The sequence below is a fragment of the Hevea brasiliensis genome, chromosome 16 (assembly GCF_030052815.1).
Source record: "Hevea brasiliensis isolate MT/VB/25A 57/8 chromosome 16, ASM3005281v1, whole genome shotgun sequence".
Taxonomy (NCBI): Eukaryota; Viridiplantae; Streptophyta; class Magnoliopsida; order Malpighiales; family Euphorbiaceae; genus Hevea; species Hevea brasiliensis.
Genome location: NC_079508.1, coordinates 45903541 through 45928604, shown reverse-complemented (window position 1 = coordinate 45928604; position 25064 = coordinate 45903541). Strand labels below are relative to the sequence as shown.

The window sequence follows — 25064 nt, the reverse complement described above, 5'->3', positions numbered from 1 at the left end:
TGGAAATGGCTCCTGCCTTAGAGGCAGAAACCAGAGAAATGAATAGAAAAATAATATATCAGTGTCAGCCGCCGTCCGGTCAAACCCACAATTTTTTACCAAAAAAGTTTAAATTTTTCCACAATCCCACACACGTAAGGATAGGGCACATAAAAACATACCCCACCAACAAGCACAAAGAATATTCGGGTGCGATTTTTATAAGCTTGTTTTTATATAAAACTAAATTTAATAATTATTAAATTAAATATTTAAATTTAAATATATATATATATATGAATTTAATTTTTATTTATTTTATAAAAATAATTTATATATAAAAATATTTTTATATAAATTATTTTCAAAAAAATATTTTTTATAAAAATATTTTTTATTATTTAATTATAATATTAAATTAATAATATATATTCATATTACCTATCTTAATATTTTAATTAGATTATTAAAATTATATAAATAATTTTTTCTTTTAAAAGGTTAAATATATTTTCTTTAAAAATGATTGTGAAAGAATTTAATTTAATTTATAAAAAATATTTTATAAACACTTAGTGTTTATAAATTAATTTAAATTTATAAATATTTAAAATTTTAAATAATTATATATTTAGTTAAAATATTTATAAGTGAAATAAATATTTAATAAAAAATAATTTATAAATATATTTATTATTAAAATAATAAAAAATATAAAATAAAATTAAATAAAAATAATATAATAAAATATTTTATCAAATTATTTAAAAACATCAAAATAAAATATTAAATCTCAATTTATTTTCTTAAATTTATAAATTAAAAAATTATTATAAAAAAATATTTTAATTTATATTTAAAACTTATAAATTAAGTAAGATAAATACCGTCTTAATTTCGAAGCGCCTCAGGCGCTACAAGATGTGGAAACGAAACTAGATTCAACCTCTAAAGTATTTTCCACGGTCAAACCACCATCTGAGCTTCCTGGAAACCTCAACACCAGTGACAAAGCAAACCTTGCTCAATACGTAACCATTTTCTCTTCCCCTCATTCTCCAACCACTACCCAATCTTTCTTCTTTATCCTGCTTTCTCTATTTCTCTCTAAAATATTGGAAAGTTCTCAACTTTTTTTCTTCTTGTTTGTATTTATGCCATGGCTGCTTCTTCTGGGAGCTTAGATACATCTGCGAATTACCATCCATCAAGTTTCAGTTTCTCCACACACTCCTTCATGACCACCTCCTTCTCTGACCTTCTTGCATCTGGTGCCGATGATGAACTTCTTAACACAAATACTCGGCGAGGGTTTTCGGATCGAATTGCTGAGAGAACAGGGTCAGGTGTGCCTAAGTTCAAGTCTATTCCACCTCCTTCTTTGCCCATCTCTCCTCCTGCTGTTTCTCCTTCTTCTTACTTTGCTATTCCTCCTGGTTTAAGCCCCACTGAGCTTCTGGACTCTCCGGTGTTGTTGAACACTTCCAACGTAAGTTTTTGTATATCCGTACATGTTCTCTGTTTGGTTCTTTTGTTTGACTTTGCAGTGATTAGGTTTCTCTTGTTGTTGTTTCTTTGTTCAGATTTTGCCATCTCCAACTACCGGGACATTCCCAGCTCAGGTTACAAATTGGGAGACAAATTCTGGTAGAAACCAGCAAAATGTCAAGCATGAAGACCCAAATTATTCTGATTTCTCTTTCCAGCCACCGATTAGGCCTCCTACAACCTCATGTACAATGTTTCAATCTTTAAACACCAGAATTCAAACTGTAAGCAGCTATTATTAATCTGTCCCAGTCAAATTGTCTCTGTTTTGGTTGTTTTGATGGTTCTTAAAGATTTTAGTTAATGATACTTTCAGGCACAGCAACAAGGGTGGAGTTTCCAAGAATCTGTCAAGCAAGATGATTTTTCCATGGGGAAGAGTATGCGTAGCTTCTCCCCAGAGATTGCTGCTATCCAAACAAACACCCAAACCAACAATGGATTCCAGTCAGAATCTGGAGGTCATCAGCAGCAGCAATTTCAGTCGGTTAGAGACCAGAGAAGATCAGAAGATGGATACAATTGGAGAAAATATGGACAAAAACAAGTTAAAGGAAGTGAAAACCCAAGAAGTTATTACAAGTGCACCTACCCCAATTGCCCAACAAAGAAGAAAGTTGAGAGGTCTTTGGATGGACAAATAACTGAGATAGTTTATAAGGGTAGCCATAACCATCCTAAGCCTCAATCTACTAGGAGATCATCTTCTTCTTCTTCATCAGCTTCCAATCAAGCAATGATAGCTCCTAATCTTGCATCAAGTGAGATGCAAGATCAATCACTTGTCACCCATGGCAGTGGACAAATGGATTCTGTTGCAACCCCTGAGAATTCTTCAATATCCATAGGGGATGATGATTTCGATTCGCAGAAGAGTAAATCCAGGAGCGATGAATTTGATGAAGATGAACCAGAGGCCAAAAGATGGTAAGTTCTAATTTAATAGAAAAACAACTCTAATTTGACTATTGAATGCAGTTTTAAAAGATCTTATTGTGCTTATTTCAGGAAAGCGGAAGGTGAAAATGAAGAAATTTCAGCACCTGGAAGCAGAACAGTGAGAGAACCTAGAGTTGTGGTTCAAACCACTAGTGACATTGACATTCTTGATGATGGATACAGATGGAGAAAATATGGACAGAAAGTGGTCAAGGGAAATCCAAATCCTAGGTAAGAAAAGCTCACTTACTTTTAATTTCTTTATTTTTTACAATCCAAAGTTATTAAATTATTTAAAAAAAAAAAAAAAGTTGGGTTCTTTCTATGTTTCTTGTCTTCTCAAGTGCAAATTATCTCCAATAAGAAATGAAGTTTCTTTCTTTTCATGTGGGCTTGTTTTCTAATCTATATTCCAATTTTTTACCTACAGGAGCTACTACAAGTGTACACATCCAGGATGTCCTGTAAGAAAGCATGTAGAGAGAGCATCCCATGATCTTAGGGCAGTGATCACAACCTATGAGGGGAAGCACAACCATGATATTCCTGCTGCTCGTGGCAGCAACTCTGCGAATAGGCCATTGCCTGAGAACAACAACGGCAGCATCAATAGCAACAAAAATGCAGCTATGGCGGTAAGGCCATTGGCTTTGATCCATCATTCTAACAACTTGACAAACCCACTTCGCCATCTAAGGCTACCAGCAACATCTGAAGGGGAAGCACACTTTTCACTAGAGATGCTTCAGAATCCAGACAATTTTACTTTCTCAGGATTTGGCAATGTACACTAATCAATCATCAACAGAATGTTTTTTCCGGAGCCAAGGAAGAACCAAGGGCTGAAATGTTCCTGGAATCATTGCTATGCTGAAATTTGCAGGTTTCTGGAGGATTAAAAATCAGAAAGAATAGAAAAGAAGGTCAAGTTCATTAGATTAATTGCATATTGTTTTTTTGTTGTGTATATTTTACAGCCAAGGCATTTTGATTTTGTAGTGTTGTAAAAGTTGTATTGGTGTAGGCTAGGGAGTGTTATCTAAATTTATTTTTTTATTGTTTTGGGGCCTTTATCAGTCAAAATTACAAGCCTCGATTCAATATGGTATATCACACATTGGGTTAAAATTTAGATTCATTTTGATTACCATGACCAATTAAATTACAGAAAAAGCTTTAATTTGTTTAAATTCATAACATCAATGGCGGAGCTATTTGGGACTAAACTAATTATTGCATGTATTGGGGTACTAAAAAATAATATTTTTTATATAAAAAAAATTAATTTTTCTTAATTTTAAAAAATTAGGGCTCATATTTTTTAAAAAAGAGGTGTATAAACTGTATTTAATAATCTCTCAATTATCAACCTAAGAGCTTCACATTAAAAATGTCACGACCCAACCTATGGGTCGGACTGGCATTAGGACCTGGGCCAGCCTAAAGTTCCCGAGGCCCGTAGTAAGTCTAACTATTTATTTATTTAACTCTAAGGCCCATTTGGGCCCAATTTCAAGAAATCAACCGGACAGAGTCCGGTCATAAAATGGACTTACCAACGGGGAGTGTTTGACTCACCCGACCTGTAAACACAATAAATACTCAATTGGGGAGCTCAGCTCACCCTCCACATACTCATATCATCATAAAAACTTATGGGAGCTCAGCTCCCTCATCCAGTCCATGAAACATGTATATCATTATACGTTTACAGGTCCAACATGGTAATAATATTACAGACCAAAATCAAATAAATATTTCTAACACATGCGGAAATTCTAGGAGTAGATAAAAATTACAAAAATATTGATAAACAACCTGTGAAGGAGAAAGGCAGGTTAACCACAATAAAATCCTCCTGTAGCCTGAAAAATATTGAACAGGAGTGAACGTTCGACTCAGAGAGTAAAATATCAATTTTAACCATAATCTCTATAACTATTTAAAACTAATGCACCCTGTGGAGTGAAATGCAACACCAGCAATAATTTCACATCATAACATCAAAAAGGTAATTTGGAGCACTCACACACCCAGTAACATCAATCATAATATATATGGGAGCTGATCCCCTATACAGCTCTCTTAATTTCAAAAGAACTCAGCTCGGACTTCCACTTAATAACCAAATCGGGGTCCCAGCGAAGAACTCAAGCCGTGTCTACCCCGAAGGACCGGGTCCCAGCGAAAATCTCAAGCCGTGTCTACCCGTCCTATCCATAGTCCACACCACATCACACGCACGCTAACGCACACACACTGCTCCAAATTACCACAATAACATACATGGCACTTTCACAGTTATGAATGCAACATAAATCGTGCCTAAAGTTTATCTACATAGATATATGCATATAAGTGATGCATGGGCATGCTTGAACATATAATAATAGTGAAATTACAATTAAAATTAATACTTTACTCACAAACTTGACAACGGTCACTGTGGCGGCTGGGCGGAGGAAGAAGACTATCCCGGCTCACCTGACAATCATATTACAATTATTTAATACAAATGACTCAATACAAATCATGAAAAGACCAAATACGTCCTAAATCGTGCCGAAAATCCGGCAGAGTCTCCCCTATACCTAGGACCTACCCAACATGCAAAAGGGCTCAAAACGCACTTCTATATTCACAATCCATATATCCACAACTCAATCACATCACACAGCCCCTCCTGGGCCCATCAAATCAGTCATTCATCACAGTATGTAAAATTTCAATTTAGTCCTTATAATTGATCATTTTTGCAAAAATTGCCCAAATAAACTTTAAAAATTCTAAAACTTTGCCCCGCAGTCCTTAGCAATATTACTAGGCTATTGCAAAAAGAGTCATAATTTTCTAAGCTACCACGAATATTTTATAGATTTTTAATCCTATTTAAGCACTAGAAAATTACGAAAAAGCAAGGTTCGGGTTTACCTTTGCCAATTCTGACTTCGGGGACGCGCTCGGGATGTCTAACAATGTGGGGTTAGCCAAAATTTCGGTCCAATTCGGAGACTTTTAGCGGCAGTGCATCGGCGGAAATTCAGATATCCGTCAATCGCCGAATTTCCGCGAATTGAGGATACCTACACGAAGCCCATAACTCGGGGGTTAGTACATAAATTTTTCAGAATTTTCTAAACTCATTTAATGCTCGAAAAGATACTGCGAAGTTCCGTGGGACCCACCAAAAAACGGTGTCGGAAAAATTTGAAATTTATGTCGCCACGAAGCTCTCGACGAGTGGAGCGCTCTGGTGCTCTCGGTTTTCTCGTGGGATTCACGGTTTGCGAGAAATCTAGCCCGAAAGTCAAAATGGGCTAAAACTTCCCGGGCAAAAATTGGACAAACCGCTCAATGGATTTCGGTGTTCTTGGTGTCTATGGAAAGCTCTCGACGAGTAGATGAGTTTAGACACAAGACCCGGTCCGATTGGTGGCCGGATTGGCCGGATTTTGGCCGGGAAGCCGAGGAGTCGCGAGGTGGGAAGGCAGGGGAGGTGGCGGCGCGGCAAGGGGAGGAGGGAGGAGAGAGAAAAGAGAGAGAGAAGGGGAGGAGGTCGGGACGCGCGGAAGAAAAGAGAAGAAGAAAAGGAGCCGGTCCGATTCGATCGGTCCGATCCGGTCTGATTTGATTCGGCCGGTTCGATTCGGAATACAAAATTTTAAATTTTTTTACTCTACCTCGGGACCGAAAACGAGGTCCAAAAATTCGAAAAAATTTCAGAAAACTCAGAAAAATTCGTAGACTCTAGATATATTTTTAGTTTTGCCACGTCGTCTTTAAATTAATTTTTAAAAATCATCAAAATTTATATTTTCAGAAAATCGAATCCGATTTTTAAAATCCGAAAAATCTCAAAAAAATTCCTAAAATTTAAATAAAATTAAAATACCAAAAATGCTCATAAAATAATAAAATTTAAAATTTTGGGGTGTTACAAAAAAAAATGTATATGATGGCTTTTCATTTATTTATTTATGAGTATATTAAATTATTTATTTAAAATTTAAAAAAACTTACATATGTTACATTAAAATATGTTCATTATTCATCTAATCAATATCTTTCTATTAATATTTTATGCTTTATTTATTTTAGAGATTTAAATTTTGACATAACAATTATTTAGTAAAATTTTACTTTAAGTAATATTTATTAAATATGTACTATTATGATAATTATTTATTGAATAATATTTAAAATTATATATATATATATATATATATATTATTTTTTACCCTTCTAAATTTAGTGGATCACAAAATGACCAAATGTTTTAAACTTATTCTTTGATTTATGAAAATTAATTTCAAAAGTTATATTTCTTTTCCAAAAATATTACAAGTAATTTTTTTTTTAAATTTTTCCTTGTCTTATTCTAAATTAATACTTGGCAAACATTGTTTAAGCTTAAAATTTTTTTTAATTATTTATATATTTATCTATATATATATATAACTAATAGATTGAGTAAAATGATACTTGATACTATAAATTTCATGGACAATCTAACATAAACCATGATTTTCTTCGTCAAATGAGTAAAAACACCAAAAACAAATACAAATAAATAACCCTTTGAAAAATTTTGAATGTACAAGTGTTGATTTACTCTCCTTCTCTTTAAATAAATTTTATCTATTTGATTGAATTAAGTTCTAGAACTCAAGAATCCCTAAAGAAAGAAAGTTTTACTTGAGAAAATCGAAAGAAAATGACTAGAGAAAATATAGAAAATTGAATGAATAAAGTCAATTAATATTCTCTGCCAATAAAAAAAAAAAAAAGTCCGATTCACAAGAACAACGATTGTTACAACCATCAAACATAATAGTAATTTTTAATCCTCTCAAATAAAATATTTAATTTAAATTTAAATATATAATTTTAAATCCATGAATTCAAACGTAGCCTAAAAGACATTTTTCTCCAAATCTAGAACAAACCTCTAGAAGTTGGCATAGGCGTGGAAGTTGATAAAGTTGCATGCGTCATTGGCTACAGTGATAGATCCATTGCAATAAAGGAGAGGCCGATTAATCTCTTTTTTCATAAAATATTTTTATACATTTATATATTTATTTAAATTAAATTTTTATTAATTTGAGTATTAACTTTTTTTAAATAAAAATATATTTTTATTAATAGAAAATCAACTTACTTCTATATTAAGTAAACTATTGTGTACTTTATGGTGTAAATTTATTTTTACTTATAAAAAATATAGATCTTATTTTTTAAAATTTAATTTATTTATATAATTTATTTATATTTAATGAACTAAAAATATTTATATAATTATTTATATTGAAAAAAAAAAATTTGTTCTTAATGTGCCACTGATTTGTGATATGAGGTTTGAAAGGGTCAAATAAGAAGGCTAAGGATAGATTGAATTTGCCTGATGAGCAAGTTGGTCAAAGTCAATTTTAATATACACACGGAGGCTGGAGGTACCCTTGCTGGCTCTTCTAGGCTTGTGGGCCAAAAAGAAATTCCCCAATTGACAGTTTTGTCCCTAGTTCTGTTGTAAACTTTAGAAGAGTAGGGGCAATTTAGTACATTGGGAAAAGTATGGACATGATGTGACATTTACTTGAAGCACACGCTGCATTTAAACTAAAAGTTATGACCCAATGGACAATTGGTTCCACTTCTCACCCACTGCCTCCCCAACTAACCTCGCTCCGAGTTAATCTGAAATTAAATCAAAATTAATATAATTAAAATTAAAAAATTATTATTTAATTTTTTTATTTTAATAAAATTAATTATTTAATTTTTTATTTTAAAAAATAAATTAAATAGTTCCGATATTTTTACTAGTTTATTCTTTAATACCTCTCATCTTTAAAATGTAAAAATCCAAGATGTCATGAATTTATAATTTAATTAAACGTATTGTTTATACTTTGCACGAATTATTTTTTGTTATATTTTAATAATATATTTTTATTAATTATTTTTTATATTTTATATTTTTAAAATATAATAAAATTTTGTTAATAACTTATTTATTAATTAATCATATTAATACAAATTAAATTTTATTAAAATTTTGAATATTAATATTATTGGTTCGTCATTTCGATAAAGAACATAAAATGGGAAATCCCGGTAGAAACTTTTGTTTCCTTATTTTTTGGGTAAATATATTTTTTTAATTTAATATCAATAATTATTAAATCAAATATTATCCAATACTAATAATTAAATTTACTAAAACATTTTTGAATGATTAGATAAATCAACCATCTAATATTTTTTTCAATAAAATTTTACGTGTTTTTAAATTTTAAATTTTTTTATAACTAATAACTAAAAGAAGCTAAGGAGTTAGTTAAAAACAAAACTTAAATATTTTATACTATTTAAATTCTAAATATGTTATATTTTTAAATAAAATTAGTTTAAATAGATAGCTTTTTTGTTAAGTAGCATATAAGTTAGTAGGTGTTAATGATAACTGCACTAAGAAAAGGACAAATGACAAAATTTTAAGGTACTTCTTTAAAGGGTTAATTGTCAAAAAATTTTAAAATTTGGTAATTTTTATAATTAAATTATGAGTTTATAAAATTGTCAATTAAACTCTCATATTTAATTGATGTCTCAAATTAACTCTATCGTCAAAACACTGTTAGCGTATTTAAAGGGAGTTTTACTTTAGTTGCCATATCATCGCTATAAAAGCCACATCAAAAACCCCAAATTAAGTTTAATTGTAAAAAAAAATGAAGTTTATTTTTTTTTTGTAATTAAACCCTAAAATTTACATAATTACCAATTAAACCCTCATATTTAATTGATATCTCAAATTGACCTAATTATCAATAAACCGTTTGTATGTGGTGCTTGGGAGGTATTTGTAATGGCTTTTGTTTTAACTATTTTTGTTGAGAGCTGTACTTTATAAGTTTATTGATAACTGATATTAATGGACAATTGATTAAAGAAAATTACTATTTTTTCTTCTTGTAGTTTGATCCACAGATTGTTCTTTGATACACTTGTATCATATAGGTATTTGAAAGCACTGTTGCATTGCATTTCATAAAATTTAGGTAGTTAATTGTATACATTTTACTTAGTTTTATTATTTTTGTTAATCCCTGCTTAATTTTGTATTTTCTATATCTTTTCAGTTGTTTTAAAGAAGATCCAAAGCATGAAAATTAATTGGACAAGTTTAGGAGACAAAAAAGGCAAGAAGGCTTGCTACATAACCTTAAACGGGTTGTGTAAGCATGAAGTATGACCCATGTAACTCCCTAGCCAAGAGATTTTGAAGAAAGCATGGAGAAACCACAATACATGAGTCATGCAACAGACCCAGTGTAACTCACCATACTCCGTGTAACCTTTTAGCAGTCAAAATCTGAAGAATTGTGGAGAGATCACAATGCACGGGTCATGTGAATTGCCTCATGTAACCTTCTATCCCCATGTAACTTGTTGTCTGTTAGTAGTATGCCCTAAAGCATATCATTTAGTATGTATATTGTACTTATTTTATTAATAAAAGGCAACTCTACTTTTCCATTTACATAATATATTTATATGTAATAGAAAAGGTCCATTGATATTTTATTAGAAATTCTATTCTTAAGTTGTTAAGAATATGAGTGACAGTATTTCTAGCACAAAGTATCATAAATCGGTTCACAATCGAGGATACTTCACACAGGACATGACTTATCCAGAAAGATTGTATTCATGTTTATTCCCAAAGTATTTATATAAGATATAAATAAGATAGAATGGTGAGTCTCATGCCATATAATAAACATGATAGGCACTTATGCATGATAAGTAGGCCGAACCAGTGACACTTATAACAAGCACGTGGAGTTTACTCTTGTCAATGCATTGTCATAAATCATATCAGTGCAGATAGTCTTTAGACCTGAGATAGCACAGTTATCTTGTATATAGGTGGTTTGAGTTTGATACTGCTTTCATACTTATACTGTGTATGAGTATATGGGCATGTGTTAGCTCCTATTAGTTATATATGGAGGTAGGTGTTGATCAAGATGGAATCTGTTACCCTAAGTAAATAGGGATAAAATCCTATGTTCATTTAATTGTTCTTGATGTTTCAAGTTCCTGGCCATGATAGAAAGATTTAATCAGAAAAGATTTTCTAATGAGAAAATCTTTTTAATCAAGAATTGGAATTAAAAGAGAACATAATATTCATAGCAAATGGAGTTTGACATAAACCATGACTCCAGCTCGAATTGGGATTTTATAACAGAGAGTTTCTAGTGTATGGTAACATATGATTATAGGTTCATTTAAGGTATTCCTTATTACTAATTGGGCGGTTATGACATGCTATGCTAGGTGTTAACCATAGTCTATGAGGTGCCTAAAATGATTTAGAGAAATCATTTATGGTAAGAAAAAGTTATAATGATATTAAGAGTTGATATCATATCTCATTGCCAATTAGTGATGAGCCTACTGAGTCACACACATGCACAAATAATCACCAAGTTAAATATGATTTAATTAATTAGTTAAAGAGTTTAATTGATTAATTAAATAGGTTTGGTTTGCAATTAGATTGCAAAGTCCCTAGCATTGCTTGAAACCAAATTTAGGTTATTGGATGTATAGTATAAGATAAATTTATATTTAAAGTGTTAAAATATGAATTTAATTATGAGAAATTAATTTAGATTAATTAATTTATTTATATTTGATATAAATTGATTAGAAGAGAAGAAATAATTATTTTGGGTTGAGAACTCAAAATTGAAACACAAGGGTAATTTGGTCATTTCACAGGATGACATGTGGTACCATGAGATAGTGACACATGGCACCATATAAGCATACCATTTATCTTCCAATCATGTAAGATGATCAAAGTCAAGATTAAATCTAGCTTTGACACTTGGCATAAATGTGATTAGGTTAATTAAACTAAGATGCAATCAAAAGATGACATATGGCAAAGGTTTTAAGTGGTGACCTAATTATAAAAGGGACAAGATACTCAACTCAACTCAACTCAACTAAGCCTTTATCCCAAAAATTTGGGGTCAGCTATATGGATTCACTTTCTCCACTCTAAACGATTTTGGGTTAAATCCTCAAAAATGTGTAATGCTTCTAGGTCATGTTATACTACTCTCCTCCAAGTCAATTTAGGTCTACCCCTTTTTTTTTTCTATCCTCTAACCTAATGTGTTCTACTTTTCTAACTGGAGCCTCCGTATGTCTACGCTTCACATGACCAAACCACCTCAATCTCCCTTCTCTCAACTTATCTTCAATTGGCACCACTCCTACCTTTTTTCTAATATTCTCATTACGGACTTTATCTAGTCTAGTATGGCCACTCATCCACCTTAACATTCTCATCTCTGCAACTCTCATTTTAGATGCATATGACTCTTTCAGTGCCCAACACTCACTACCATATAACATAGCCGGTCGTATGGCTGTATGGTACAATTTTCCTTTCAACTTATTGGGAATCTTACGATCACATAAAACTTCTATGGCACGTCTCCACTTCAACCATCCGGCTTTAATCCTATGACTAACATCCTCCCCACATCCCCCATCTACTTGAAGGACTGAGCCTAGATATTTAAAGTGATTACTTTAGGACATTAGATATCTAGTGTCCTATATACATCTACAAAATTTCTAAAGATAAATCCCTAATTTCTAATTGATTGGCAAGGCTTGAGAAGCTAGTTTAGGGGCTGCCCATTGGTGATCTTAGTGTGGACAAGCTAGAGGGACAACATTTGAGATCCTAAATGCTTCACAAAAGTACCAATCACATCTACAGTGCATCAAAAGGTTAGTGCACATATTCTTGTATTAATCTAGGGTTCTAATGAATTAATTTATTAATTCTAAAATCTTAAATGGCAAATGTAGATCCTAATACATATTAAAAGGGTTTTAATATGCAATTGAACATTGAAATTAATTAGGTACATAATGAATCTTGCATGATGCATGAGACCCTAGAAAAAAAAATTTTTGAATTCAATATTCTAATCTAATAATTTACATGCTTCCGCTCCTTTAATTGGTATCAGAGCCACTATATTTGCCATTTAGATTGTTTAATATCTGATTTAATTGTCTGATTTGATCAAAAGTTGATTGATTCATTGCTGGTTGCAAAGAATAGGTGGCGGCATGATGATGAACACCATTGGTGCGCATGGTTTGGTTCATTCAACCATGCGCATGGATTTTGGGCTTGAATGTGGGCTTGTTTTCAAGGCCCATAATTAAGCCCATGACTAATTAAAATATTTAATTAGGAGTTTTAATCACACAATTAAATTTTGATTCAAATCTGAATTTTTAAATTTGTTTGAATGTGATTCAAATCTGAATTTTTAAATTTGTTTGAATCATATTAAAATCTGGATTTTTAAGTTGAATATGAGATATTCAATTTAATTTTAGTATGTATATTTTATTTAATTGTTAAATGATGATATGCATGATGGATGATCATGGACAATAAAAGACCAATGTGATTGGATTTATTTCTTTTATGTTTATTTGAGTTGTAAATTAATTAATTAATTTTAATTTATTTTGGTGGCATGTATTATAAAGGTTGTGATATTTTTGGGATGTAATTTCATTTATTTGGTTCTTGTAAATTCGCCTTAGTATGCTAAGGATTACTATGTAATTGGATTGCAAGAAGATCAAGGAGGTCAAGAGCATTGGTGGGACCAGTGGGAGGAATTCAAGATCAAGTGTTGATTATGTACTCCTTCAACAACTCTTGTAATATGAATGAATGAAATGCATCTAGGAATGCCCTGATTCAATTCTTGGTGGCTCAGAATTAAATCCCTTAGAAAGTCTATGATCATACCATATTTATATGTTTATCCATGAATGCATGAGATGTATGGGAATGTATGCAAGTATATGATATATGCATGCTAATTGGATAATGTGCAAAGTGAGACCATAATAGTAATTAGGCCGACCACAAAATCTTTCAAACAAATGATTAAGTTGGAAATGGTATAATTAAAGGTAATTATATCATGGGCCCTCCATTGAGGCAATTATTTTAAGAAATTTTAAATACTTGCATATGATGCAATTAATTTAAGAGATTTTCTTAAGAATAATTGTTAAGCATGAGATATTGTAAATATGTAAATGGTTTGGCGACCAATAATGGATGTGCCTGAGGACATTAAAATTATTTGCATGTAGTGCTTAATGGGATCAACTTAACTAATGCAAGATAAGTCAATAATGGATGTGTCTGAGATTTTGAGCATTAGGGGCTAGGTAAAGGATTGAACCTCACATGAGATGTGATGGGCAAGTAATTGCTCACTTATAGTTTATTGTAATTCCAATAATGGATGTGTCTGAGGATGATCAATAAGATTATAAGAATTCAATCACCCACTAGAAATTCATCCAACTAGGATTTCCGTTTTCTACTTTGGAAGTGTAGGATTCGCTAAGTTAGTAGGAGGACCAATTTGATTAAAAGACCATAATCATTTTGGTTAAATACATGATACACTTACTAATTAATCTGGTTATTTTCTACAGTTAATTTTCTGATAATAATGAGCACACCACAACCACCATCATCCAGTATCCTTGCGAGCATACTTGATCACAATAGGTTGACAGGACCTAATCTTTCTGATTGGCTAAGAAATTTGAAACTTGTCCTGAACCTTGAACATATAGGATATGTTCTAGACTCACAAGTTCCTGGTCCCTTACCTCTAGAGGCCACTCAAGAGGAACATGAAACTTTGGACAAGTGGAAGGAGCATGATATGAGAGCCAAGTGTTACATGCTTGCTTCTATGAGTAATAAGTTACAGAAGCAACATGAGAACATGCAATATGCATGTGAGATCCTCCTTCACCTACAAGAGTTGTATGGTGAACATAGCAGGAATGCCAGGTATGAGATATCTAGGCAACTATTTCGCATGAGGATGTCTGAGGGACAAAATGTTGGGGATCATGTCCACAAGATGATTCGGCTTATTGAGCAGCTGGAACATCTTGACTTTAACATGGATTTCCAACTGCAGATGGATTTGATCCTTCAGTCCCTTCCTGAGTCATTTGGGAATTTTGTGACAAATTTCCATATGACTAAGCAGGAATACACTTTGGCTGGTCTACTTAACATGCTAGTTATTTCCCAAAAGAATATGCCAGGCAATAAAGAAAAAGAGGTAGCTTGGATTGTATCTTCTTCTGCTGGAAAGTCCAACAAGAAGAAGGGCAATAAGAAAAAGAAACCTCAAATTCCTGGTCCTTTCAAGAAGATAGCTAAACAGAAAGGGAAGACCAAAGTTGATGGAGGTAAAGAAAAGTGTTTTCACTGCCAAAAAGATGGGCACTGAAAAAGGAACTACCCAGAGTATCTTGCTTCTCTGAAGGAGAAGAAGGTTACACCTCCAGAAGGTATGTCTATATCTTGTTATTTAGATGTTGATGATGCTTATAGTTCATCAACAGCTTGGGTTTTAGATACTTGTACTAGTTCTGACATTTCTTATGATATGCAGAAACTAGCAAACAGTAGCAACTTGCATTCTTGAGATGTTAGACTCCGAATTGGCGATGGCTCAACTATTGAAGCTTTAGCCATAGGATTTAAATCTTTTTACATGTCTGGACATGTTTTGTGTTTGAATAATATTTTATATGTACCTGATGTTTTTAAGAACATCATTTTTATATCTAGTTTGACTAGAAATTGCTATGAATTTTAGTTCACAGATGATGTTTGCAATATTTATTTTGGAAATAAATATGTTGGCTCGGGTTATATGCATGATGGTCTTTATTATTTGGATAATAATGACAAACACAAATGGAATGCAAGTGATCTAAATGAATGCAATGCCATGGTGAAAATCAACTCAAGTGCAAAATATATTTGACACTTAAGATTGGGTCATATTGCAGAAGATAGGATTGCAAAACTGGAGAAAATGGAGATTCTATCCTCATTGGGTTATGAATCTACTCCAACTTGTTAATCTTGCCTTCAGAGCAAAATGACTAGATCACCCTTTGTTGGACAAGGGCTAAGAGCTAAAAATATTTTAGAGCTAATACATAGTGAAGTATGTGGCCCATTTAGAGAAATGGCTAGAGATGGTTTTCATTATTTTATTACCTTTACTGATGATAAATCAAGGTTTGGGTATTTGTATTTGATGAAATACAAACATGAATCCTTTGAAAAGTTCAAAGAATTTAAATCTGAAGTAGAAAATCAAATAGAAAAAAGTATTAAAGCTCTTCGATCAGATCGTGGAGGTGAATACTTGAGTACTAAATTTGATGAATACTTGAAAGAGCATGGCATTGTTTCCCAGCTGACTCCTCTAAGAACACCACAACTGAATGGTGTATCTGAAAGGAGAAATTGTACCCTATTGGATATGGTACGTAGTATGATGAGCTATACTGATATGCTAATCTCCTTTTGGGGATTTGCATTAGAATCAGCTTTGCATATTCTAAATAGGATTCCATCAAAATCAGTATCTTTCACACCTTATGAAATATGGCATGGAAGAAAGCCAAGTCTTAAGCATGTTAAGATTTAAGGTTGTCCACCTTATATCAAAAAACTGAACACTGATTGTAACATCCTCCCGGTAGCAACTCCGTACATTCTACTGTTCCGGTGACCGGTGTCGGTCCGGACAGCTAGAACGTCCGAAAAAATATTTAAACTAAAGTCAGGAACCATAATTAACTCAAATATTAATAAGAAAAATTTAGAAAAAATTTTAGAAATAAAATACAACCAAGTTAAACGAGCCGCTGCCCTAGCGATGGGTAACTCAGAGGGAAGTTGCGGTTCTCGCAACTAGAAGCCCTAGACCCGAGAGAAAATTCATAAAATAATTTTTGGGACTCCAGAGAAGGGTCATTGAGGTCCCTATGGCATTATAATGCCAAGAAATATTTAGAAAAATTTTTCAATCGGTACAGACAATTTTGACCCGTTAAGCCAAACGGAGGGCATTTTGATCATTTCGCCTTCAGAGGTGATTTTTGGCCGACTTGTCCAGTTGAGTAAATAATTATTATAACATAAAATATGAATAAACATTACTAAAAATTAAATTGAAAATGAGTAGAGATGAAAAGAAAAGAAAAATCAAAATAAAGCAAATTATGACATCTTTATGATGTCATTTAAAAGCCCCCTCCAATCACAATTAAACAAACACTCAACTAACTAATAAAAGAGATAATTGAGACAAAAAAAATTAAAAAGCAACAGCAGCCATCCTCTTCCTCCCTAACCAGCCGAAATCCAAGCTTGCCAAACCTCCATTAACACCTTCAAAAAAAAAAAGCTTCATTTCTCTCTTTGTTTCACTACTAAACCCTAAACACCTTTCATTAAAATTTATCCATACCTCTTGGGGAAGTGTTTGGCAGCCAAGAAAAGGAAATAAAGTGAAGTTAAGCTTGGGAAAATTCTGCCCTACAAGAGATTAGTGCACATATGTATCTAAAACTCATTAATTCCATGTTAGAGACTTGAAATAGGTAAAAATTTGTAACTTAAATGAATGAAATTTATGTTTATGTTTACCGGCAGCCCTAAGGAAGGGATAAGAGTGATTGTTTTGATGGATTTAAATTGGACTAAAGATCATGAATAAAGAATATATACATGTGGATAATGAGTTAGTGAGTCAAACTAAGGTACCTTGTGTAAATTCTTAAAGGAAATTAGGGTTTAGGGAGTGAAAATTTGACTTGGCTTATGAAGTGATTAGTGAACATTCTAATGGTCAATTAGTGACTATTTGAGGCAAGTTAATCATAATTTGAAGTGAACTAAAGTGTTACAAACCCAATTGGTAGGCTGCCTAGTGACAGCAGCAATGAGGCTGTGAGTTCAGCCTGTTTGGACTGCCATATCTTTGGCTGTGTAGGTCCAATTGGTGTTTGGCCAATTGGACATGAAACTAGACTTATAATGGCACAATTTTGCTGAAGAAACCATGTCCAAAAGACCAAAGCAAGTGGACCAAAAATTGGCCCCAATCCGGATACCCTGCAATCAGAATCTGCAGAATGACCAAATGAACAGTAACTGTGCATTTGGCCATAACTCACTGTAGAAATGGTCAATTGATCTGAAATTTTTACAGCAACAAGTTAAGACATAGAAAAACAACTTTCATGAAGAAACCTACCCCAAATTATGGCCAGAACCCATCCAACAAGGCAGTGGCAGTCACTGTTCACTGCACTGTAGATATGGTCAATTCTGCAGTTTTGCCATCCGGCCAGCTGTGGTTTTTGGACCATATCTGGAGCTAAAAAACTCCAAATGGAGTGATTCAAAAAAGAAAATTCAACTAGACAAAATAAGGAACAACTTTCATGTTTACCATTTCCTCAAATTCCCACTGCAACAGTGCCTAATGGAACAGTAAATTTGGGTTACAAAAACTGAAAATTTTGCTTCCCTTGGTTTAAGCTTAGAAATGGTATTAATGCTTAATGCCAACAAGTTTTCAATGCAAAATGTGGTATGTTGGGAGTGTCAAAACCAATGTACCTATTTTCTATCCAAAAGTCAATATTTGTGTTGACCAATGAGGTGAATAGTGACACCAAAACTTGAAATTCAAAAATTGAAGAATTTAAAAGTATCATAGGCCCTAGTATACCTAACAAGATTGGTTTGGATAGTTTGGCATGCCAATAGGGTTCAGTTAGCAGTACTGCACATGGCATTATGCCATTATGTGATTTTATGGCTTTTAGCCATTTTGATATTGTGTTGAGACTTGGCCTCGTGCCTAATATTATTTACAGCTTGTTAGCTGTTCTGTTGCACACCGGGAGATGCATATGTGACCGATGGTGTGACGGCCCGAGGTACTAGATACCCAAAGGCGGTTACCCGCTTATCCATCGTCCAAAGATAGGTTACTTGGGCAACCAAATGAATGAAAGTGGATAAAGTTAACGAAATGAATGGCTATACAAATACAAAACAAATAAGACATATACATTCAATACATATTTTATTTTCTGCTATTTTCTTTTATTTTATTATTGCACCACTAAGCATCGTTGCTTAGCGCGTTGCTTTTGCCACGCGTAGGTTCTGGAGATACTGATCATGAGCCCAGTAGACCGCAGACTGGGTGAGTTCATCCTGCAGCTCTGCATAGTGTCCGTGTCACCTCACCCTCCACAAAGGCATTGGTAGGACACTAGATTTCATTTTGATATTTTGTAACTAATTTTTATTTTCTCATATGTAATCGAACTTATGAAATGTATTTTGATGTTCATGTAAATAATGAGAATTGTGTTTGTGAATGGAAAAGTGAATGTTTATCTGTGATTTATACATGATTATCACATGAGACGAATGATTGAGAAATGAAATTGAAAAATGTTGAGATTTTGATATTGGAGTTTGGGATTGATTGAATATGAATATTGGAAGTGTTTTTCACAGGTTCCGAAGAACTGTTTTCTCCATTTTTAGCCGGTACTCTGCCGGATTTTCTTTAAAATCTTCGGAACCTCAATAAATTATAATTTTGAAAAATGGCTCAAAGATATTATATTTCACAAGTTATATTTAAAAGCATGATAAAAGTTAATTAAGGTATAATAGAGTGTGCCGGTACACCGTGTGACATTGCTTACTAAGGTGTACTGTACACAGGTAAGGGTGTCACATTTAGTGGTATCAGAGCACGGTTTAGGCGTTTCTGGGCCTAGATTGAGTCCATACCATGCATTGCATTTGTAAGAGTCGAGGTGACACTAATGCAGATCTGCTTGTCTTTCTTATTTTGAATAGGATATGGACCCTACATCTCAGAGGGCAGTTGAGGAGGAAGTGGAGATTCATGCTCCACCTGCGGCAGCTGAGACTGGGGGTATGGGAGAACCTGCTCCGCCAGCTTAAGCAGAGCCTGCTCAGCCTCCACAGGCCATGTTTCAGCAAATGGCCGAATTTTTCAGACAAATGGCTGGGGTAATGCCAGCACCACCACCACCTCCACAACCAAAATCACACCTGGAAAGATTAAGAAGATTTGGAGCAGTGGACTTCTTCGGCAAGAGAGAAGATTTTCTGTTGCAGTCGAAAATTGGTTGAACAGAACAGGCAGAGTTTTAAAACAACTCCACTGCACTCCAGAGCAAAACTTGGAATCTGCTGTATCTCTGCTGCAAGACGATGCATATGAATGGTGGGATACTGTGTCCAGTGAAGTACAGCCAGAAATAGTAACTTGGGACTTCTTTCTCTCCGAATTCAAGAAGAAATATGTGGGTACTGTATACCTAGAAGAGAGAAGAAGGGAATTCATTAACCTGAGGCAGAGACAGCTGTCAGTGGCCGAATATGAGAAGGAATTCGTTAGATTAAGCCGCTACGGAAGGGAGATAGTCCCTAATGAAGCTAAAAGGTGTAAGAGATTTGAAGAGGGACTAAATGACAACATAAAGATCCAGCTCACTGCCCTGGGAATCACAGAATTTACCAAGTTAGTGGAAGCTGCAATAAAGGTTGAAAAAGTAAGAATCTGAGCGCACTGTAAGGGATAGACAGAAGAGGGGCCCGGTCGTCTAGTTCATCTCCGCACTGGAAGAGGTTCAAGGGTCCATCCGCACGCAGTTCGTGCCAGCCACAACGTCGTGGTCGGGCCTCGTGGGCCCAGGCCACAGTTTACCCCTAGGAGAGGTCAGTCCACACCATTAGTGGGCAGCTCTCCAGGGATGGGGTTCAGGGGACCAGCCCCAATATCTTCTGCATGTCCACACTGTTTGAAATGGCATAAGATGGAGTGTTGGAGAGTGACTGGTGTCTGCTTAAGATGTGGGTCGACAGAGCATCAGTTAAGGAACTGTCCACGCAGAACTACTACAGCTGCTCCAACACAAGCGCATGCACTGCCTGCACCACAAAGGGGTAGGAAATCTAGCAAATCTGATGCAGTGGGACCATCACAGAGGCCTGCATCTGAGCCAGCAGAGAGGCCTGATAGCAGACCACCTGCCAGAGCCTATGCCATTAGAGCCCAGGAGGAGCAAGATGCCCCAACGTCATCAGGGGTACGTTCTCCCTCTACAATACATCTGTGCATGCATTGGTGGATCCAGGATCCACCCATTCATACATCTACATCAACTTACCCGTAGAAAGGGGGATACTAGTAGGGGAGAGTGACCAAGACATTCTGGTCACTAATCCATTGGGCCACAGTGTAGTGGTGAACAAAGTATACAAGGGTTGCCCGTTAAGGATTCAGGGGTATGAATTCTTGGCAGACCTAATTGAGTTGCCCTTCCATGAGTTTGACGTGATTTTGGGAATGGACTGGTTGTCACGTCATCAGGCAATAGTTGAATGCAAATTGAAGAGAATTTCTTTAAAAACTTCTGAAGGTAATGAGATCACTGTTGTGGGGGAAAGGACAGATTTCTTGTCCAATGTCATCTCAGCCACAGTTGCAAGAAGAATGATGAAAAAAGGCTGTGAAGCCTACCTAGCACATGTGGTGGATACTAGGCAGGCTAAGCCAAACCTGAGTGACATACCCACAGTAAGAGACTTCCCAGAGATATTTCCTGAAGAGTTGCCTGGTTTGCCACCAGAAAGAGAAGTTGAATTTGCTATTGAGACACTACCGGGTACAGCACCCATTTCCATTACTCCTTATAGGATGGCACCCACTGAATTGAGGGAGTTGAAAACTCAGTTGCAAGAGTTGCTTGATAAGGGGTTCATACGCCCCAGTGTGTTACCATGGGGAGCTCCAGTGCTGTTTGTGATGTCGCAAGGAGTTTTGCGGTCGCCTGAACGAACCCTCACCGAAGTGGGAAAGAGTGAGGAGTCGCCACCTTAGTTTTGAGGGAAACTAAAGAAAACCATTTGTGAAAATAGATTGAAATGAAACCACTTTAAGACAGAGATTCTAGGTTCGGGGTCCGTAAACGGGTGGGAAAGGTGTTAGGCACCCCACCTCGTCCCTCAATAAGGGCAAGTAGATTTAACTTCGCGTTTTTCATAAATTAGTTAGGGGGGCTCGGATGGAGATGTTAATCCTTTTGTCAAAAGGAAATTTTAATTTTTCACTAAATTCGGATCACCCAGATACATAAGTAAATGAGACAACCTTAGTGAGTTACTGTTGTATGTTAATTTTATTTGAAAGGAATATTTTATTAAAATTTAATTTAAGAATTGGATAAGAACTCTTCTTCGAACTCTTTAATATTTATTAAAATTTTGAGTTGAGACCGGATAAGAACTCTCCCTCGATCTCTATTAAATATTTATTAAAATTCTGAGTTGAGACCGGATAAGAACTCTCCTCCGATCTCTATTTAATATTTATTAAAATTTTGAGTTGAGACCGGATAAGAACTCTCTTCCGATCTTTATTAAATATTTATTAAAATTTTGAGTTGAGACCAGATAAGAATTCACCTCCGATACTCGTTAGATTAAAATTGAATTGAGACAGGATAAGAACTCTCCTCCGATCTCTATTAAGTATTTATTAAAATTTTGAATTGAGACCGGATAAGAACTCTCCTCCGATCTCTTCGAAATTTGGTCACATCTATATATCTTAAGAGCCTAAGTTTAAGAGTTCTAGTATTTAAAGATGCCAAGGGTCGTAATAAGGCTTCCTTTAACTTATTGGTATTTTGTGACTAAATAAGGGATGCCGGACTGAATTTTACCGACCTCCCATGTGGTCGCCTTACCAGTATTCCCTCTGTTCCATTTTACTCATCTGAGATTTGATCTTTATTCCGTCTTATGGTGTTATGCCGGCCTATCTTCTACGTCAGCCTAGCGATTCAATTTAGCTATTTCCCCTGACGTGTTATTTAGACCCTCTTTTTTCAAAGAGACCCCTAAAATACAGTTACCTATTTTTATCCTAACCACTTATATATTATTCAGGACTAGATGACTTGCGTTCCAAAATAATAAAGATCAACAAAAATATGATTTGGCCGACGTAGAAGCCAACTGAAGCACGACCTACCTTTGCATTTTCAAGTGTGATATGACCTTAAAGAAAATAACATGCATGAAAAAGAAAAAAGGAAATACGCAAAACAAGAACTAAATAAAATGGCAATATGAACACTGACCTGTAAGAAGTCGGATTTAGTGAGCTAACTACAGAATCACAGAACGTAATAAAATCGCAAGTTGGTAGCCAGGAGACTAAGGTCCGCCTTGGAACAAAGAGTACTTCACTAAATGCAATCGAGTCAGAATTATACCCGAGTTTAAATGAGATTGAACATGGACGACGGAAATAAAAATACAGATAACCAGGAACTGAAAAATGGGAATGCTACTGGATAATGAACGAGCTGAAAATGAAAAGTTCCAGTGTTCAAAATCTTTTAAGAAAACACTTCAGGAAACTGGTTCCAAAAGCTCTTCTTATGAAAGCAGAGTAATAATCTGAATTAAATTTCAGAGTTCTTCCACTATAGTAACAACCTTCTTTTTTTTTTTTCCCTCCCTGTTTGAACAGTTTTCATGCAGGTATTTATAGGAACCGGGTGCTCCCCATGAAGGGTCAGGATCTATTTTGAGGGAGATGGAGGGTCAGGATTTCGAAGGACATGATCTGAGGCTCAGGAATTAAAGAGGATCAGAACGGACGGCTGAGATCCTCTTTAGAAAATTTGTCATTTTCTTCTTCTAATCTGACGGTCCCAAATTCTCTTGTCCGGGGGGATCTGAGGGCTAGGAGTGAAAGGCGCTGGTTTTGTCGTCTTCTTCTTTGATCCAAGGGCTCTGAGCTCATCCTTACAAGTTGGATCAACGGTGGAGATTAGGATGTACAGCGCATGTCAGAAACGTGGGCGATTCTGGGGCGTGCAGTTGAGATTTTACCTGGCAATGCTTTAACTACCTCGGCTCTGATTATGGTGACGGCAGAGGCGCCTTTCGCTTTCTGCTCTCTTCCTTTTCGATCTTCTTAACATGGTCCTTCTCCGTTCTTTCATGCTGATTTTCCATCTTCCGATCTCTATTATACCCATTCTTCCCTTATCCTGTGCGGGTCCGGTCAAAGCATTAATTCCCCTCAATTCCCGAGGCGTCCGCTTCGTTTTCTGCTCAGCAATAAATGCTTGATTTCCCCCTATATATACCCCCTGACCCAAAACTTTCTCCATCTGATTTTCCTCTTTTCTTCTTTACTTTCCTATTCTAGTTATTCCGGCAGTCGTTCCGGCCGTTGTTCCGGCAGGATTGTGGTTTTTGATCTTTTCGATGGACCTTTTATTCCCGATCGAAAACTCATGACCACGGTGATCGAATAATCGTGATGACCTTATCGATGATGGTGAGAGAACTAAATCAATTAACCGACCGATTGCGACCTCGATTGTATCGATCTCGAGTCGTTCAACTGGCATAATCGGCGAACCGATTTTGACCGAGCAAATTGTTGATGTTTTGCCGACCCTTGACGGTTGCTCTTCCAAGTTTATTTGACTTCTCACCACATTGGGTGTTCCAACAGCGGCTTCCCTCCACATTGGGTGTTCCGACAACGCCTCGGTTCTGGTCGGTGACACCCCTTTGGATCAGTCACAATGTTGACTATTGACACAGGCCTCTTTAGATAGGATGTTCCGCTGATCTTTTAGAGATCGGCCTTTTGATGTAATCAGATCTCTAATGTATTCTGATCTTTAGATCGCCCAAATTATGTAATCTGACTTTTGGAAATGTATTCCGATCTCTTGACCCAAATGATGTAATCCGATCTTTTGGAAATAAAGATTTTATTTTGTCAATTATTATCTTATTAATTATTTTCCGAGCTCTAATATGATTATCCGATCTGATTCTTTACCTGAATGACACTTATCCGATCCGTAATTCGAAACACCTGGATCTGCCGCTCTATAATTAACCGATCTCTTTATGGAATCTTGGGAATATGCGTGAGACGTGTCAGAACAGCTGGCGAGTCCCGCTAACCGATGCAGTGCCTGGAACATCGTGAGCATTAAATGCTCGGACGAGTATAAATAGGGGGTGGGGTTAGCCAGTTGCTCTCTTATTCCATTTTCAGTTTCTCGCGAACAAACCCAAAATCCTCTCGTTTTCTCAAGTTCTTCCGACGCCGATCAGATTCCGGTAAGGGCTTTGATCTTTCTTTTGGTTTAAATTCTTTATTTCTTTTGAAAATGAGCGACGCCGAGGGTCAGAGAACGACGAGTCCTCCTTCCATTCAGTTCTCGTGGTCGTCTGATGAAGAAGAGGTGGTCGGGCCAAGCGCATGACCAGAACCTCCTAGGGTCTCCGTTCTAGCTCGGGACGAAACGCACCATCGAGGCTTGTACCTTCTTCAGGGAGGGAGAATCTTCCTATGGACGAGCTGCCATCGATCTTGCAAGAATCCGATCTGCAATCGTTTAGCCAGGAGTACAATATTCGCCCGATTCGCATTTAACTTATCCGGTGTCACGGCGATCAGCGAGCCGATCACTTCTTTGAAGAGAATGACATGGTTATGGTATACGAGGAACAGTTAAAGGCC

General features: G+C 35.3%; 1 protein-coding gene across 1 annotated transcript; it reads left to right on the top strand.

The window, feature by feature from the left end:
• The first annotated feature begins 882 nt into the window (after nt 1-882).
• LOC110631545 (probable WRKY transcription factor 25) lies at nt 883-3613 on the top strand. The gene is given in 7 exon segments (XM_021779412.2): nt 883-1468; nt 1563-1751; nt 1844-2454; nt 2536-2697; nt 2897-3250; nt 3252-3275; nt 3277-3613. Coding segments are annotated over 7 exon segments (1734 nt in total). The 5' UTR covers nt 883-1138; the 3' UTR covers nt 3341-3613.
• The last annotated feature ends 21451 nt before the right edge of the window (nt 3614-25064 follow it).